This window comes from Sorex araneus, chromosome 4 (genome assembly GCF_027595985.1).
Source record: "Sorex araneus isolate mSorAra2 chromosome 4, mSorAra2.pri, whole genome shotgun sequence".
Lineage (NCBI taxonomy): Eukaryota > Metazoa > Chordata > Mammalia > Eulipotyphla > Soricidae > Sorex > Sorex araneus.
This window is the reverse complement of record NC_073305.1, coordinates 31,961,581-31,980,610: the sequence shown is the minus strand read 5'-3', so window position 1 is coordinate 31,980,610 and position 19,030 is coordinate 31,961,581. Positions and strand designations below refer to the sequence as shown.

General features: G+C 49.0%; 1 protein-coding gene across 3 annotated transcripts in view; it reads right to left on the bottom strand.

The window, feature by feature from the left end:
• Positions 1 to 877: 877 nt before the first annotated feature.
• Positions 878 to 19,030, bottom strand: part of CNOT10 (CCR4-NOT transcription complex subunit 10) — a 60,476-nt gene continuing 42,323 nt past the window's right edge. For 2 of the 3 annotated variants that reach the window (XM_055136133.1, XM_004603851.3), the window contains exons 14-19: positions 14,438 to 14,551; positions 12,657 to 12,787; positions 10,566 to 10,601; positions 10,247 to 10,374; positions 3,103 to 3,178; positions 879 to 2,651 (exon numbers count right to left, since the gene is read on the bottom strand). In XM_055136133.1, coding sequence (XP_054992108.1) covers positions 2,500 to 2,651; positions 3,103 to 3,178; positions 10,247 to 10,374; positions 10,566 to 10,601; positions 12,657 to 12,787; positions 14,438 to 14,551 — 637 coding nt within the window. In that variant the 3' untranslated portion in view covers positions 879 to 2,499. Of the gene's footprint in view, positions 2,652 to 3,102; positions 3,179 to 10,246; positions 10,375 to 10,565; positions 10,602 to 12,656; positions 12,788 to 14,437; positions 14,552 to 19,030 lie in introns of all 3 variants that reach the window. The other variant, XM_055136132.1, reaches the window with a different exon arrangement.

Sequence of the window (19,030 nt, the reverse complement as noted above, 5' to 3'; positions counted from 1 at the left end):
TGGGAAATTAAATCAGGGTGACTGCATGCAAAGCGAGCACCCATCTGCTGGACTACTGCTTTGGCCCCCAAACTAAAAATGTAACCTTCTAGGGTGCTGAAGGGAGCTTAGTAGCCGAGGTGGGCTATGACTGTGGGGAGCTCAGTGACTGTGTGGGCTGTGCCCGTGGAAAGCTCAGAGGCCGAGAATGGGCTGTGCCTACAGGAAGTGCAGGTTCTGTCCCTGGCACATGGTCCCCAGAGCTCTGAGGCAGACCGAGACCTTTAGCACCGCTGGGTATGGCCCCCAAATAAGAACGAAAGGCTAAACCCTGTTAGTGGAGGGGCTGGAAAGATAGTACTGCAGGTAGGGCGTCTGTCTTGCACATGGCTGACCCCACCTTCCATATGGTCCCGAGAGCCTGCCAGGAGTAACCCCTGAGCATCGCTACTGTGTACTTCCCCGCTGGCCCGAGACCCCCCCCAAAAAAAAATCTTAAAACAAAACCCAACCTTTTAGTGGAGCCAGAGAGATGACTCAAAGGGCCCGAGTGGACACACGTCCACGCAGAGGCTCCGGATTCAATTGGGAGTGAGCCCTGAGCTCGAGTGGGGAGTAAGCAGTTCCCGGGCACCGTCTGTGCCACCTCTAAAACCCGCAATTAAAACTCTTTAGCAAGGGATGGCGAGCACAGCTCAGCAGAGCACTAACTTGGACGCTGACACGAAAACCAGAAGCCTTTAGGATAGTTAGAATCACGTGAGCTAGCAGAGAGGATGACCTGACAAACAGCAGGTCATCGGGAAATAAGAAACGGCGGGAAAAAATGAAAGCAATTTGTTACTTTATCAACAAAAAAGTTTATTTAGATTTTTTTCCTGTTTCGAAGCACACCTTGGCAGTGCTTTGGGGCTTTTCCTGGCTCAGTGCTCAGGAGCACTCCCAGCCGTGCTCAGGAGCACTCCCAGCCGTGCTCAGGGCACCATGCTGTATTGGGAGTCAAACCCAGGGTCTCATATATGCACTCATATATGTGTGGCTCTGCCAGTGAGCCACACGCCAGCCACCAGGGATTGACTGAGGGGGCCCTGCGGTTGCTTCCCCAGCACAAGGTCCCCAGAGAGCACTGCCTGGACTGTGTCCGAGAGAACTCAGGGAACAGCTGTAAGTACGGCCAGGAAGGCCCCCAGAATATGGGGACAGAGACAGCAAGGGATAGTCCTAAATGGGAAACTGATCAATCTACAAGACATACTTTGTATTTTAGGTTCTGGGGCCATGCTTTGGAGGTACTTGGAGGTAACTGTTGGTGTACTTGGGAGACCATGAGACGCTAAGGTTCAACCCCCCCATCCTCTCATACATGAAGCACGTTCTCAGGCCTTTGCATTACTTCTCTGGCTCCTCTCATTTTTACTTGGGGGGAGGGGAAGGCCCTGGGTGGGGGAGGTATGTCCTTACCCAGTGGTGTTCAGAGTTAGCCCTATGTAAGGCAGGTGCCCTACTTGCTGTGCTAGTTCTCCAGCCCTGTCAATTTGGTTTGTTTTTGAGCTACACTTGGCAGTGCTCGGAGATCATTCCTGGCAGGGACTGGGGGCGGTATTTGGGGTCCCCAGGATAGAACTCGGGTGCACCGCATGGATGGTAATGAATGCATGAACTATCTCTCCAGTTCCTGTCAAATTTTCAAATGTTTATCTCAGGGTTGGGCTAGAGAGCAGTGGGAGAGAGCATGGTGAGCTTGTATGAGACCCAGAATTTTATCCCTGGCACAGCAAAAAGCAATGGCAAAATTTAGAACACCAAAGCTGGAGAGTACAGGGTGAGGTAAGCTTATCTTACATGTGGCCAACCCCAGTCTGATGCCCGGAACTGCAGCCAATAGTGACCCCTGAACACTAGAAATGTCCCTGAACATCACTGAATGTGGTGCCAACCACTATCCTTCCACGCCCCCCAAAATGGAACACACAAAATCTCAGATGATACAGTTAGTTACAGGAGGGGTCTGGAGCAATAGGACAGCTGGGAGGGCATTTGCCTTGCATGCAGCTGACCTGGGTTTGATCCCTGGCACCCCCTTTGGACCCCTGAGCCTCTCAGGGGTGCTCCCTGAGCACAGAGCCAGGAATAAGCCCTACATGTGTGGCCCAAAACCAATAGAAATGAATAAAACCAAAAATCCAGAAAAACAATAGTTATAAGAAAATGTATTATACAACAGAGTTCTGGTAAGACCATGTTTTAATTGCCCATGACACAAATACATTGTATAATGATTCAAAATTAATAGTAAAGATTAAAGACAAGATTAGAGAAAAACAGACTGAAATGGATTTGTGCATCCTTAATTTTAAGCTTCTGGCAAAAAAAAATCAGGGGTTAGAATTGATTCAAAATTGTGCCTTTGAACCTCGCAGTCATCATTCTTTATTCACTTTGCTCTGATACAACTGAAAAGGCCTGTGAACACTCCCCTGGGTCTCAGGTAACAGTTTTCCGTGAGGAACCTAGAAAAGATCACTTTCTTTGTACAGTGAATGCTGGCATTTGGATGGGCTGGATCGGGTGGACGGGCTGAAACACTGGCTTCTTTCTCATTTCAGAGAGTGTTTTCACTGCGGGGAGCAGCTGGTTCCTTTTGATGATCTGTAAGGCCAGCTGGGTGTTACCTGTAAGAACACATCCTATTACGAAACGGCAGACGACAAAACCACCATACCCGGCCAACTGCGGGCCCCTCTCCCAGATGGAGGCTGGCGGCTGGCGTCCTGTCCCAGGAGCACAGAGAGCTCTGATTTAAGAAGGTGGGACAAGCAAATGCTCTACCACTGGATTCCGTCCCTGTGCCCCCCCGCCCCCCCCGCTGGCCCGGCAATGGGAACCTTGAGCACGGCCCTAGGTGTGGGCCCTCAGCCTCCTGAATCATCTCACCGTCCCTCCCTTTTTTGTTCAGAAGAATCTGAAGGCTCCTGTCTTTAACAGATGTCAGAATTCCCATTTCTGCCCGGCACCGCCCCCCACCAGGGATCCAGCCCAGGGCCTCATCGGCGCAAAGCAAGTCTCCAGCACTGAGCTTTCCCCTCCGGGGAGAAACATTAGGCCCCAGCGAGGCTCACTCACCATTCTGCAGCTCAAGGTACACTGCCAGTAAGATGGCTTCGGGGGGCACTTCCCGAGGATGGATCATTGAAGCCGCCTTCGCTCAGAACAAACAAAATATACTCATGAAAACTCAATCTTTTTCTTTCTTTCTTTTTTTTTTTTTGCTTTTTGGGTCACACCTGGCAATGCACAGGGGTTACTCCTGGCTCTGCAGTCAGGAATTACCCTTGGTGGTGCTCAGGGGACCATATGGGATGCTGGGATTCGAACCCAGGTCGGCCACGTGCAAGGCAAATGCCCTACCCGCTATGCTATCGCTCCAGCCCCGAAAATTCAATCTTAAGATAACTCCAAGTAACGCAAAAAGAAAAAAGGAACAACAGTTAATGACAATTTTTTCCAAGAAAGAAAGAAAGAAAGAAAGAAAGAAAGAAAGAAAGAAAGAAAAAGATTTGTTTTTGGGCCATATCCAGCAATGCTCAGGGGTTACTCCTGGCTCGGCACTCAGAGATCGCTGCTGGCAGTGCTTGGGGACCATATGGTGCCAGGGATCGAATCAAGGTCAGCCATGTGCAAGGCAAATAAATGCCTTATCCGCTGAACTTCTCTCCAGCCCCAATTGTTTTCAAGCTCTCCCCGCTCAACCTCTCCAGGGGCCTGCGGCAGCCTTGTCATAACCCATCACAATCAAACTTGACACTCAGTTAAATGTTCAGTTGTCTTGGCCTAATTCAAAGGAGTTACTCGTGCTTGTTTATGGCTTCATAAATGTAAAAAAACTAGTGATCTATATCCCCAATCCATATATATGTATGTAAGTGTGTGTGTGTGTGTGTGTGTATATATATATATATATATGCATATATATATATATTTTTTTTTTTTTGACTGAAAGGGAGGTCACACCCAGAAGGGGCCACTCCCAGGTGCTGCGCGGGTGGGTCCCTCCTGATGGTGGTGCCAGGTGAGGGAGTGAGGCTGGAGCTCTCACTAGCAGTCCGTGCTCCAGGCTTCCAAATCTGTCCTCTCCTTGGTCCATAACAAATTCTTCTTTTTTTCAAATATATAAGTACTGCTATTTATTCAGCCATTGATCAAGCTGATCCATAACAAATTCTTAATCAAAGAAAGGCTGTTTTTCACTTTTGGGGTCACATCCAGTGGTACTCAAGAATCACTCCTGGCAGGGCTTGGGGGACCACGTGTGGTGCCAGGGAGTCAACCCAGGTCGTCTGCGTGCAAGGCAAGTGCCTTATGCACTGGCTATAGCTCCAGCCCAGCTTTTTTCTTCCGGTTTTACTTGGGGGCCGGTTCGGAAGTGCTGGGGAAGGCATGCTGCTCCCGGCCTGGCTCAGAGGCTGGCGCTGTGCCACTGCCTGCTGACGGCTCTGCTCCCTTCCTCTGGCACGGGGGATGCACGGGCAGTGGTGCTGGAGGCTACTCTGGTGTGCTCAGGAATCCAGAGGGTTCCGGGACGAAACCTCCGATTAGCACATTCTGCTCTTTCCAGAAGCCCTGTGGTGCTCCATTTTTTTTTTTTTTTGAGAGGAGGGGGGCACACCCTGAAGTGCTTAGGGCTTATTTCTGGGGGGCCTTTGGAGCCTTGTAGGGGTAGCAAGCAAGCCAAGTGCCTTACCCTCTGTGCTGTATCTCTGGTCCCCACTGGTGGCTCTGAATCATGGACACCACCGCATCTTTTTTTTTTTTAATTTTTTTTTTTTTTGGTTTTTGGGTCACACCCGGCGATGCACAGGAGGTTACTCCTGGCTCTTCACTCAGGAATTACCCCTGGCGGTGCTCAGGGGACCATATGGGATGCTGGGATTAGAACCCGGGTTGGCCGCGTGCAAGGCAAACGCCCTACCCGCTGTGCTATTGCTCCAGCCCCTTTTTTTAAATTTTTAATTAGTGAATCACCGTGAGGGTACAGTTACAGATTTATACATTTTTGTGCTCACGTTTCCCCCATACCAAGTTTGAGAACCCATCCCTTCACCAGTGCTCATTCTCCACCACCAGTAAACCCAGCGTCCCTCCCACCCTCCCCAGTCCTGTCTCCCCCCACCCCAAACTGCCACTATGGTAGGGTATTCCCTTTCATTCTCTCTCTCTGATTAGGACACCACCGCATCTTTATCAAGAGTCTGCATGACACTTTGTTTTCCTTGGGAGCAACTCAACTGCAAGCTCCCAATATCAGGAATAAGAATTTGAACATAAAGCAGGTAATCTAGACCATAACCACATTCAGTCCCCTCTTGTAAGGCCTGAAACAGTACAATTTTATTTATTTAGACTTTTTGGTCACACCCAATAATGCTCAGGGATCACTCTTGGTAGTGCTCAGGGGACCATATGGGATGCCAGGAATTGAACCTGAGTCGGCCATGTGCAAGGCGAGTGCCCTGCTGGCTGTACTACTGCTCTGGCCCCCAATTTTTTCTTTAGGTTTTGTTTTCTGGGTGATACCCAGTGGTGAGTGGGGTTTGTTCCTGGCAGTGCTCAGGAGACCATGTGATGCGGAGACCAAACACTAGGTTCCTGTAGGCAAGGCATACGTCCAGCCTTTTGAGGAACTCCCTGGCCCTAAAACAGCACTTTATTTTCCAAATAAAATAACACTGACCTGAACACTGATCCTGAACACAACAGTAAGCCCTGAATATAGCTGGGCACAACTTCCACCCCAACCTCCTCCATAACAGCAAAAACATCCTCTAATAATGCTATTTCAATTTCAATACCATTCCAGCACAAGGTACATAAGAAAAACAAAACCCTAAAAGGCTACTTGAACATTTTGTTCTGTACTATGTCATTTTACTTTTTTCGTTTTGTTTTTGGGTCACACCTGGTGGTGCTCGAGGGTTGCTCCTGGCTCTGTGCTCAGGGATGATGTCTGGAAGGCCTGGGGGACTGTATGTTTTTTTTTTTTTTTTCTTTTTGGGTCACACTCAGCGATGCTCAGGGGTTACTCCTGGCTCTGCACTCAGAATTACTCCTGACAGTGCCTGGGGGACCATATGGGATGGTGGGAATAGAACCTGGGTCGGCCGCGTGCAAGGCGAACGCCCTACCCGCTGTGCTATCACTCCAGCCCCTGGGGGACTGTATGTTGTGCCAGGGGTCTAACCTGGTCGGCTGGAAAGCACCTTAGCCGCTGATTTATCTCTCTGGCCCTGGGCCCTCTTAAAAAAAAAAATATTCCATTTTTAATTTGGGTACCATGATTTGCAAACTTATTCACACAGCAGGCATAGTTCAGCTTCAGTGTCAACCCTCCCCTACCAGCGCTCTGCCCCAGCCCGCCTCCTGACAGGCCATGTTTAGTCCGCTTGCTACTGCTCGGATCCCGCACTCTGAGTGCTGCTGGCTCTGTGGCTAAGCTCTGTAGTCACTGACACCTCTTCACCACCAGCCTGCCTCGGGGTCTCTCGTGTCAAGGCTCATGCTTCTGAGAAGCTCAGCTTCTTCCCTTCATCGTGCCAGAAACGTGTCCTCCTACAAAAGTGCCACCTGGAGGTACTTGGGGCCTCCTCGTGCTCTGCATTCAGGGAGCTTGGGAGCGTGTAGCTGCCAGACACGGAACCCGGGCCGGCTGTGCCTTCCCCGCAGTACTGTCTCTTTGGCTCTCAGAAAGTGACATTTGATACTTCCAGGCCTAATTTTATAGATGCAAGACCATCTAGGTATCATTTGTGGATATCACCACCTCCATTTTCTTGCCCTCTGGCTAACAGGCCCCGTATTATTCCGGGCACTGGCCAGAGCCAGTAGTTTTTCGAAAACAGAAGAATGCGCAGCGGTCACTTTCGAAGACCTTCCAGCATTTCGCTTCCTGGCTGCTGAGAATGGTTAGTGGTGGACACGGCTACTCAAGAGCCCTGGCCAACTCTTCCCATCATTGTTCTGCTCCCCCAGGCAGGGGGGCCTCCCAATTAACAAAGGTCCCGCTACGGGATTAACCTAAAAACCAAGGGACCAAAACAAAACCCCCTCAGACTCCAAACCAGGCCTGACCCCATCTGTTTCCCTGGGTGAAGCAGCTGCCATGACCACCTGCTGAGCAGACCCTCAGCTGGCCGGTACACAGAGACTAGAGAGCCGAAGGCCCACCCGCCACACTCGTGAGGCTGTTACATACACAGCACCGGCAGCAGTGCAACTCCTACTTGTCTCATGTGCCAACGCCCATGAAAAATCAAACACTATTTTTCTTTTTTTGGGGGGGGTTGGGCCACACCTGGTGATGCTCAGGGTTTATTCCTGGCTTTCCACTCAGGAATTAACTACTGGTGGTGCTCAGGGGACCACAAGGGATGCCAGTGCCCGATGCCGGATTGGCATGTGCAAGGCAAACACCCTCCCTACTATACTACTGCTCCAGCCCTGAGCACATTTTCTTGGCTAGTCACTCACTTCCCTGATCTGGGATCAGAAATGCCAACCTGAAGCCACAAAGCTGACAAAATACCACCGTTATTCTCCACATGCTAAGCCTCATTACTTCCAGATATAAGTTTGCCTTCATAGCAAGAAAATTTCCTGAAGCAGCCATGTTTTGGATTAGATCCAATTTCAATTCCAGTCACCCTGACAAATCAGGGAAGTTCATCTCCTCATGAGCTGCTGTTAGAGATACTATTTTCACAAATTTTCTAGATGATCCCTCTAGCTGTTCTGCAAAACCCATGCATGACCTTCATTTGCCGTTAGTGGAAGGCATCTCCTAACAGGATGGTTCACAGGGTCAGGAGCCCAGCGCTTCCACTTTATTTACTCTCTTATTCCCGTTGCACTAACAGCCCTCCCAGGGGTTTGCCCCTTTCTTTCTGAGGCTGGTGGTGGCGGCTGCTAGAACCCTGCCCGTGCATGGCTCCTCAGGAGCAGGCGGGGACGCAAAGAGTCCAGTCAGTCTTTCCTGGGACAGACTGGTTCAGTTTCCTGGTTCAGTTCCACAGAACCAGGTTTCTTTCCTTTTGGGGGCAACACTTGGCAGCACTCAAGGCTTACTCCCAGCCCTGCACTCAGGTAGCACTCCTGGTGGGGCTCAGGGGACAATATGGAAAGCCGGGGATTGGACGTGGGTTGGCTGCGTGCAAGGCAAGTGTTCTACATGCAGTATCGCTCCAGCCTCCAGAACCAATTTTCTTTAGTACAAGAGAATTTCTCTCTTACTCATATATGTTTTGGGGCCACATCTGGGAGTGCTCAGGGGTTACTCCTAGCTCTGCACTCAGGAATCCCTCCTAGTGTGCTCAGAGGACCATATGGGATGCTGGGAATCAAACCCAGGTTGGCCGCGTGCAAGGCAAGTGCTCTACATCTCTGTGACTCGGGAATTTTTCTTTTTTGGCTTTTGGGCCACATCTCGCTGTGTTCAGGGCTCACTCATGGCTCTGTGCCCAGGGACCATTTCTAGTGGTGTTTGGAGGACCACATGGGGTGCTAGGGATGGACCATCAGTCAGGTGCATGCAAGGCCAACACCTGCTATACTGTTACTCTGACCCCAAGAGGAATTTCTTTTGTACTGACTTTTGAAATCTTGGAATCTGGGGATCAGACACATGCGCCACAAGGCAACCTGCCTGCTGTACTGGATCTCTGGTCCCTGAAAGTACTGTTTTTGGTTTTTGGGCCACACCTGGCAGTGCTCAGGGCTTACTCCTGGATCTGTGCTCCGGGATCACTCCTGGCGGGAACCAGGGATCTTATGTGGTATCAGGGATCAAACCTGAGTTGGATACATGCAAGGAAAATGTCCTACTCATTGTACTACTGATTTGGTTTCTAAAAGATACTATTTTTGTAAACTCTTTTTTGGCAAGGCCAGGAAATGGAACTCAAGGGCCTCATCATATTTGAAAAGCTCTAACTCTGAGTCACACCCTCAACCCCTTAAGGGATCCTTAATTAGATGGTTTCCAATCTTTTGGGGGGAATTTTAAATTAATTTTTTAGAACTTTTTTTTTTCCTTTTTGGATCACACCCAGTGATGCTTGGGGGACCATATGGGATGCTGGGAATCGAACCCGGGTCTGCCGCGTGCAAGTCAAACGTCCTACCTGCTGTGCTATCGCTCCAGCCCCTTAATTTTTTTTAAAATCAAAGATATTTATATTTTTAAAAATGTTTTTACTTTGGGGAGCCAGGGATAGCAGGTAAAGAGCTTACTTTGCCCATGGCTGACATGGGTTCAATCCCCAGCATCCCATATAGTCCCCTGAGCCCCATCAGGAATGGCCCCAAACCAAAAATTAAATAAAATGCTTTTATTTTAGGCAATGTAATTTACAATATTGTTAACAAAAGGGTTTTATGCATATAATGTTCCAACATCACATCTTCCACCAGTGTCCCCATATTATCCTCATATCTTGTGAAATTTTAATATAAGTAATCAGAAAACAATTCTCCTGTAAGTTCAGGCGACTATAATCAATTGTCAACCTTATAAAAACAATTTTTTTTGCTTTTTTTTTTTTTGGGGTCACACCCGGCGATGCACAGGGGTCACTCCTGGCTCATGCACTCAGGAATCACCCCTGGCGGTGCTCAGGGGACCATATGGGATGCTGGGATTTGAACCCGGGTCGGCCGCGTGCAAGGCAAACGCCCTACCCAATGTGCTATCACTCCAGCCCCAACAATTTTTTTTAAATAAAAACAATTTTAAGGTTGCAAAGTAATACTTTCATGTTTAATGTTCTAACCAGAAGTCTTAAGCAAATTAACAAAAAACTGGGGCCAGAGAGATAGTACAGCACTATGGGTAGGGCAGTAGCTTTACATGCAGAAAACCTGGGTTTGATCCCCGTACCCTGTATGGCCCCCAAGCACCGCCAGGAGTGACCCCTGGGTGCAGATTCAGGACTAAGCCCTCAACATCACCAGGAGTGACCCAAAAAACAAAGATAAAGAAAGAAAAAGAACGAAAAGAAAACAACAAACCCCATAAAAAACCCAAAACCATAAATTCTAAACTGTCACTTATTTTTTTTGGGAGGGGTGACACACACACTCCGGGGTACCTGAGGAGCTGTGTGGTGCTCGGGATCGAAGTCAGGCCTCCCACAGGAGAGCACATATGCTTCGGCCCTCTGGCCTCCCTGCCCAGCCCTTTGACAAGACGGTCTGGCTCTGTGCCCTCCAAACTCACCTGGTGGAGACACTTGCGGGCTTTGTCGTACTCGCTTCTCAGACAGTAAGCGCTGCCCAGGTTAAACAGCATGACAGTCCTGGCAGAGTTAACAGAGCTGGGGTAGCACTGAGGGGCCCGTTTTCCGGCTGCGGTGAAACAGTATGGACATGAGTGAAGAAGAATGGCCAAGGGCTAAGGAGCGACCCAGTCCCCTGCCCGCCCAGGAGCCGCCCAGCTCAGCACAGAGCGACGGGGGAGCAACGAAGGAGCTGGCGGCAGCCTTCACCTCGGGGGATACAGCCAGGCTACCCAAGTCTCTGTAAAACTTCTTACTCACAGGATTCCATTGCTTCATTGTCACCTTTCTCTGAGCCTACGCAGAGAAGAAAAGACATCTAAGGAGGTAGAACAACACAGTCTCTTTTCTTTATTTTTTTGGGGGGGCAGGAGGGTGGCGAGTGGGTGGGGCCCACCCATGTTCCGGCTTATTCCTGGCCCTGTGCTCAGGGATCCACCCCTGGTGGTGCTCAGAGAAACACACGGGGGACTGTGGATTAAACCTATGTTGGCTATGTGCGAGGCAAGCACCCTACCCACTGTACTATGCGCCGGCCCCAAAGTCTGCTTTAGGGAATGGAAGTCCACTATCATGGCACTAGGTCACAGTATTATTTTTCATGTGTGGGGACTCTAGCAAAAGATATCACAAGGCTGGAGCGACAGCACAGCGGGTAGGGCGCTGCACGAGGCTGACCCAGGTTCAAGTCCCAGCATCCCATATGGTCTCCCGAGCACCGCCAGTAGTAATCCCTGAGTGCATGAGCCAGGAGTAACCCCTGTGCATCGCTAGGTGTGACCCCCCCCCAAAAAAAAGACATCAGAAGGGCTGAAGTGATAGTACATTGGGTAGGGCACTTGCTTTGCATGTAGCCAACCTGGGTTCAATCCTCAACTTCCCATATGGCCCCCTGAGCACTGCCAGGAGTAATTCCTGAGTGCAGAGTCAGGAAGAACCCCTGAACATTACTGAGTATGGTGCGGTGCCCACCCCTGCCCAAACCCCAAAAGTTTGGAAAAAAAAAAAAAGACACCAGAAAGCTACCGCCCATTAAAACATTAATACCCAGTGAAGTAACCTTGAATCAAGTACACGTCAGCCTCACTTCCCCAAAAATTTAGTCAGAATTACCTTTTTTTTTGCCCCAAACACCCAGTGATGCTCAGGATTAACTCCTGTCTCTGCACTTAGCAATCACTCCTGGTGGTACCTGGGGCACCATATGGGATGCTGAGGATCAAATCTGGGCTGGCTATGAAAAAGGCAAGCTCACTACCCATTGTACTATCTCTCCCACCCCAGTTCAGTCATGATCGATGAATTACTCTGAGGGCAAATCGAGGGCCTCTCACATGGACAGCAAGTGCCCTGTTGCTGAGCTACATCATAGTCAATGGTCATCATTTTATTTGCTATTGTTTGATTTGGGGGCCACACTCAGCATGGTTCAGGAGTTACTCCTGGTGGGCTCGGAGGGACCATATGGGATGCCGGGGATTGAACCCAGGTTGGCCACATGCAAGACAAGTGTCCTACTGCTGTGCTATCACTTTGGCCCCCTTAGCTATTAATGTAAACTAAATTTTCAGAGTGAAAAATTTAAAAAAGTCCCTTTCAACTTCAGAATCACCGAGAAGAGATAAATATCGAGTCCTGTGGGAGAGGTCAGTGGCTTCAGGCGCGGGTGAGAGCCTGAGTCTGCGGCGGTCTGTGGCGAGCTGGGTGCTGAGGGCTCTGTGAGCGCCGCAGCCAGCACGGGGAACTTGGCTGCCAGGGAGCCTGAGTGACGGGGCCCTGGCGCATGGGGGAGCCCTGAACCCGAGGCCACAGCCACAGAGGCGAGGGACCGCAAAAGGCCAAACTAGCGAGCGAGCAAACAGTGAAGAGGACAGTGGGGTCTAAGACCCAAAACAACAGAACGAAGCCTAACCCTGTCAGTCCCTCAAGACCGAGAGTTCAAGCCCAGGACAGTCAACACCCAGGTCTACACAGCAAATCATTACTTCAAAGTCATACAGCTGAAAGGAGGAGTGAGCTAGAACTTCCTTCCTTCCCTTTGACACTGCCCTTAACATCCATCCATCCATCCATCCATCCATCCATCCATCCATCCATCCATCCATCCATCCATCCATCCATCACCTATCATCTGTCATCTATCTATCTCTGTATCTATCTATCTACCTAATTTTTGGTGGAGGAGAAGAGGGGTGGGGGCACATCCAGTGTTGCTTAGGGGACCGTGTGGTATTGGGGAAGGGAGAGAAAAGAGAGAGAGGGACAGAGGGAGAGAACTCCTTTAAACTCTCACGCATCCTAAGTTACGAGAGTGAATGGTGACTGGTTCCGATCGAATGTGCCCTCATTAACCTTGCTCCTGGTCGTTGGAAGAGATCCCTAAGGAGACGTCAGTGACATTCTCTGGGTTCAAGTGAGTAATGGCATCGGATATTCTGTCCAGCGAGATGAGGGCTTCTGCAGCGTATAAATGGCCCAAAAACCTAAAATGAAGCAAAGTGAAAAAAAAAATAGATTCTCAAACAAAAAGTAACTCATCACTTAAATACCAAAAGTACAGTAAGATTATGTTTAATGCATTTCAAATCTTTGAACTAGCTCTAACTCTATTAATGTGCCAATAAATGCTTAATCAGTTAAGGTCACCCCAATATAAATCTCCCAAATAAATCCCACACATATATTTGGCAATGCTCTGGGCTTACACCTGGCTCTGTGCTCAAGGTTCACTCCTGGTAGGGCTCAGGGCTCAGGGGACTCTCTGGGGTGTTAGGAATTGAACCTAGGCTGGCTGCTGCAAGACAATTCCCTTATCCTCAATACTATCTCTCTGTCCCCTAAAACTTCTTTTCCCCTCTTTTTTTTTTTCATAAAAAATAACAAGGATCAAACCCAAGGTATGACAGATGAAAGGCAAGTGCTCTGTCACTGAGCCAAATCTTGGTCCTACATTTCACGTTTTAATTTCATCTATTTGGGTCCCTCACAGTGATACCCAGGGACTACCTCAGCTCCTGGGGGTTGCTCCCAGCAGGGTCTAGGACCAGCCGGTATCGGAGCTTGAATTTGTCCAGTAACTACGTTTCCCTTTCTTTCCCCCCATACCAGGTAGTGCTCAAGGGACAATATGGGATGACAGGGATTGAACCCAGGCAGTGGCAAGGCAAATGCCCTGCCCACTGTACTGTCTCAGTCCCTCATTTGACTGTTTAAATTGAATTCCACAAAGCAGATTTATCATGCTGACCAAAGTCCTTAACTTGTGAGTCCTTTTCCTTAGGACTCATCTTTTTTCGGGGCTGGTATCTAATAAGAAGGCTTCAGTGACATGGTCCAGAGGCTGACAGGTGTAGGCAATGGACAGTTCCAAGTGTCCAAGCTTCTGCCTCCTCATATTCGTTCAGCGCAAATAATTTCCATGCATTTCACCAACACATACAGGAGGTTTGTGTGTGTCAAGTAGAAGTTTTATTTGGGACAAAAAAAAAAAAAAGTGAGAGGGAGGGAGAGAGGGGAGAGTGAGAGAAGGAAGGAGATAGAGACAGAGAGAAAGAGGGGGGGGAGAGAGAGGAAGAGGGAGGGAGGGACGGAGGGAGGGAGGGAGGGAGGGAGGGAGGGAGAGAAGGGAAGGGAGGAGTGAAGGGAAGGGAGGGAGGGAGAGAAGGGGAAGGAAGGAGGGAGGAGAGAGAGATGTTCAAGAGGCCAGTCTGGGGCTGGAGTGGTAGTCCAGTGGGGAGGGTATTTGCCTTGCCCATGGCTGATCCGGGTTCAATCCCAGCATCCCATATGGTCCCACTAGCACCATTAGGAGTAATTCCTGAGTGCAGAGCCAGGAGTAACTCCTGAGCATTGCTGGGTGTGACCCAAAAAGCCAAAAAAACAAAACAAAACAAAACCCCAGCCCCATATAGACTTCTCCAGAGGGGAGAAAGCCAAGAGTACACATTTCAGGCTGAGATGCAGCCAAACCCAGAGAGAGAATGTGACAAGAAATGCTTTAGTCAGTTGTTTTCTTTAGATAACAAATATATATTCCACTGGGGGAATGAAAAGAAGTGACTATGCACCACAAATTAACCAGAAACATTCCAACAGTAGCAACCAGGGAGGGACACGGAGAGAGGCACACGTACTTCAGAGATCCTGATAGCTTGGGCTGCTGAAGGAGTCTATCCGCATGGTTCAAGGCCATAAGGTTATCACCCAAAGCCAGAGCCACGTAAGCACTGCAGGCTAGTATGGAGCACCTGGAAGACAAATGAGAAGGACTGAATACCTGGGTCACAAAGTGTTTCTACTGTCACTAAGAAAGAACTCCACAATTACAGTGGCAATGACCAGACATCAGGAAGAGAGAGAGAAATTTGCAAGGCGTGGCTCAAAGAGTTGAGTGCACGCTTTGTATACTGGAGGCCTGGGTTCCATCCCCAGTACGGATCCCTGATTACTACAGTTGGGAGTGACTGCTGAGCCTAAGCCCTGCTGGTGTGGCCCCAAAACAACAAAAATAATCAGAATGAGGGGCTCGAGCGGTAGCACAGCGGGTAGGGTGTTTGCTTTGCACGCGGCCGACCCGGGTTCGATTCCCAGCATCCCATATGGTCCCCTGAGCACCACCAGGAGTAATTTCTGAGTGCAGAGCCAGGAATAACCCCTGTGCAACGCCAGGTGTGACCCAAAAAGAAAAAAAAAATCAGAATGATGTATAAAAGATCACCTTTATTTTTGGTCTTTTTCTTTTTTGGAGGGGAGGGCTGGGGGCTACAACTTGTGGTCTTAGGGCTTACTCTTGGCTCTGCATTCTGGGATCACTCCTGGCAGAGTTTGGGGGACCATAAGTGATGCTGGAATTGAACCCGACTTGCCCACTTGCAAGGCAAGTGCCCTACTTGCTGTACTGTCATTCCAGCCCCTAGAATGACCATGTGAAGCACAGTTGACCTATTAATCTTAAACATCCTGGAGCCAGAAAAACAGTGTAGAGATAAAGGTCCCTGATCTGCACATAGCTGACCCCTGTTTGGATATGGTCCCCCAAGAAACACTAGGAGTGATCCCTAAGCACAACGGAAAACAAAACAAACGCTAAACACTTCTGGGTGTGGGCCCAAAACAAAACCAAAGCCAAAACCAACCAAAACTTTAGCTTCCATTCAATTGTACCCAATCCTTAACAAAATAAACAAATACAATTACAATCAACATGCTTATTTTTTTTGTTTTGTTTTGGGGCAACATTGGGTGTTGCTCAGGGATTACTCTTGGCTACATGCTCATGAATCTTCCTGGTGGTGCTCAAGGGGACCACATGGGATGCTGGGAATTGAACCCTGGGTTGGCCACATGCAAGGCAAGCACCTTACCTGCTATACTATCTCTGGCCACAAAAATGTATATTTGTTAGGCTATAAGACAGAATATATTTAGGGGCTAGAGTAATAGTACAGTGGGCAGGGTGTTTGCCCTGCATGCAGCCAACCTGGGTTCGATTCCTCACATCCCATATGGTCCCGAGGACCGTTAGGAGTAATTCCTGAGTGCTTAAGCCAGGAGGAACCCCTGAGCACTGCCAGGTGTGACCCAAAAAGGAAAAAACATGTATTTAATGGCTGAGTGAGAAGGTTAGTAGGATATTTCTTTAACACCCTATGATGCTATAGAAGCCGATTCTCTAATCCAGGCCATGTCTGTAGTTCTCAGCAGACCATGTGCTATGCAGAAACGAACTGAGTCAATCAGACACAAGGCAAAAAGCTTTACTCCTGTTCTGGGCCTTCAGCCTCTTGAGGTAGAGTTATTCTTTTTTTTTCTTTTTCTTTTTGGGTCACACCTGGCGATGCACAGGGATCACTCCTGGCTCTGCACTCAGGAATTACTCCTGGCGGTGCTCAGGGGACCATATGGGATGCTGGGATTCAAACCCGGGTCGGCTATGTGCAAGGCAAATGCCCTACCCACTGTGCTATGGCTCCAGCCCTGAGGTAGAGTTATTCTTGCTACAGATATTTGGCATTTTACTAAAAGTAAAAGGTTTCTTTGCACCTCTTAAGTCTATACATAGATCTTTTACGGTAAGCAAAAGTGCCAAGAGAATATAGAAGAATTTTATTCATGTAGATATGATTATCCTAAAAGATATTCAAGAAAAAATAAACCAAGTAGAATAAATACATGTGAATACTAAAAATACATGTCTCCTTCCTTCCTTCCTTCCTTCCTTCCTTCCTTCCTTCCTTCCTTCCTTCCTTCCTTCCTTCCTTCCTCCCTCCCTCCCTCCCTCCCTCCCTCCCTCCCTCCCTCCCTCCTTCCCTCCCTCTCTTTCACACCTGGCAAGATGCTCAGGGGTTACTCCTGACTCTGCACTGAGAATTACTCCTGGTGGTGCTCGGGGGACTATATGGGATGTCTGGGATCAAATCTGCACCAGTTAAGTGCAAGACAAGTGCCCTACTTACTGTACTGTAACTCCCCAGCCCCAACACTGTTCTAACTAAGTTTTATTAGAAACCTAAATTTCCATTCTGTTTTCTTTTTTTTCTGTTCAGTTTTCTACTAAATAAGCAGCTCCATTCAGATAGATCCAGCTAAAGATTTGATGCTAAACAGACGCCTGAGTGTTACAAATGGCCATCTCAAAACAGAGGGTTTGGGGTATGTTTACAAATTACTGTGTGTGTGTGTATACAATTAAGGATTATCATTCCAGTCTAAGGGGAAAGTAACCATATCATCACCAGCTTTTGAAGTCTCTGAATTCTGACTAGAAATTGCCCTTCTAGAAATTGCCCTTTACACAGCTGAACAAATTTAAACAAAAAAGATGATTGGGGTCTCAGAGATCCAAGAGCAGTTAAGGTGCTTATTTTGCATCTCCAACAACACATACAATCCCCCAAACACCCCCACCCAGAAGCAGACACCAGCAGGTGTGGGTCAGAACTCAAACCAGGGCTGGAGTGATAACACAGGGGTTTAAGGCTTTTGTCCACATGTAGGCAAGCCAGGCAGGCCATAGATACGCCGAGCGCTCTAAGAGTGACCCCTGAGTGCTGAGCCAGGAGTGAGCCCTGAGCACCACCAGCTGTAGCCCACAACCAAATCCAAACCTAAACCCTCATATTCCTGAAAAGCAGGAGCTTGAATCTTTGGTCTCTGCCGGAGACTCGGTAGCTGCCTGAGGTGTTAAACAGGTATTTGCAGACAAAGCTTTCAGGACTGTCCATGAGAGCCACAGGCACCCCGACTCCCACCTTCCTGGGCCACCTTGCTGAATCCGACTTGCTCCCGGCACCCAGAGATGAGAGACAATCTCCAGTGCCGGGGTCTGAACAAGCCTCCCTGCTACCAGGCCTCTCCCACAGCTGGGGGCTCTCTCTACACCACCCACCGACATGCCACTTCGGGTGGACGAATAGTCATGTCAGGAAGTCCACACCAACAGGGTGAAAACCTGTCTTCCTCAACTGTCACCTTTCCCCCCAATTCTTTGCCCCATCAAGTCACAACAGAGTGCAAGATTTTCCTAACAAAGTCATCCTTCGATTCAAACACAAACATGTAAATGCAAAGATTTGGAGCTGGCATCCAGGCTAAGAGCCAGTGGTACTGAGTAAGTCTCCTTGCGCTGAGTGCAGATTAACAGTTATGTTCCTCCTGAGTGCCTCACAATCTATTCCAACTCACCTCCCAACACCCGCGCACTCACCCTCTTTTTCCTCTAAGAAATGAACACCCCACGCTGCAGCCTGGTTATGCTTGAGATGAACACTCCATTCCTGCAGCCTGGCTATACAAAAAACTGGGCAAGGCTTATCCACTCAAGCCCCTGGAGAAACCCTTTTGTTCTGATAAGCTGCTACCTAAAATGTTGACCCCCCCATCTACTTCCTGAGTCACTGTCTAATCTGCTTTACAGACCACTCAGTGGATCTGACAGTTCATCAGACTGGAAGCAGCAGCCCTCAAGGGCAGACACACCAGCTCCTCACCCCCTGTGGAGCTGACATAAGCCACTCTCCTCTACATACTGGGGGAGTTGACGCTGGGTCCACGGAACACAAACCCTTGGAAAGAAAACAACAAAAGAGGAAGAAGAAAAAGGGAAAAAAATCACTTTCCTTCAAGCATCAAACTAGAGCATTAAGAGTTGGAAAGAGGGGCAGGAGTGATAGCACAGTGGGTCGGGCGTTCGCCTTGCAAGCAGCTGACCCGGATTGGATTCCCAGCATCCCATATGGTCCCCTGAGCACCGCCAGGGGTAATTCCTGAGTACAGAGCCAGGAGTAACCCCTGTGCAATGCTGGGTGTGACCCAAAAAGCCAAAAAAAAAAAAAAAAAAGAAAAAAAAAAAGAGTTGGACAGAGTTTTCAATGTGCTGAGTTGCATGCTCTCCATACAGTAGGATCCCGGTTCAATTCCTGTCATGGCACGGTCCCCTGGCACCACCAAGAGTCATCCCACCCTCTCCAGTATGGAGCTGGGAGTAGCCACTGAGCCCCGAGTACCACTGGGTATAGTAAAAAACAAAAACAAAACACACCACCACCCGTACTCCCTCCTCCTCCCTTCCACCCCCCACCAAGAAAAGAAAAGTTTTTTTTTTTTTGCTTTTTGGGTCACACCCAGCGATGCTCAGGGGTTACTCCTGGCTTTGCACTCAGGAATTACTCCTGGCAGTGCTTGGGGGACCATATGGGATGCCGGGGATCGAACCCGGGGGTCGGCCG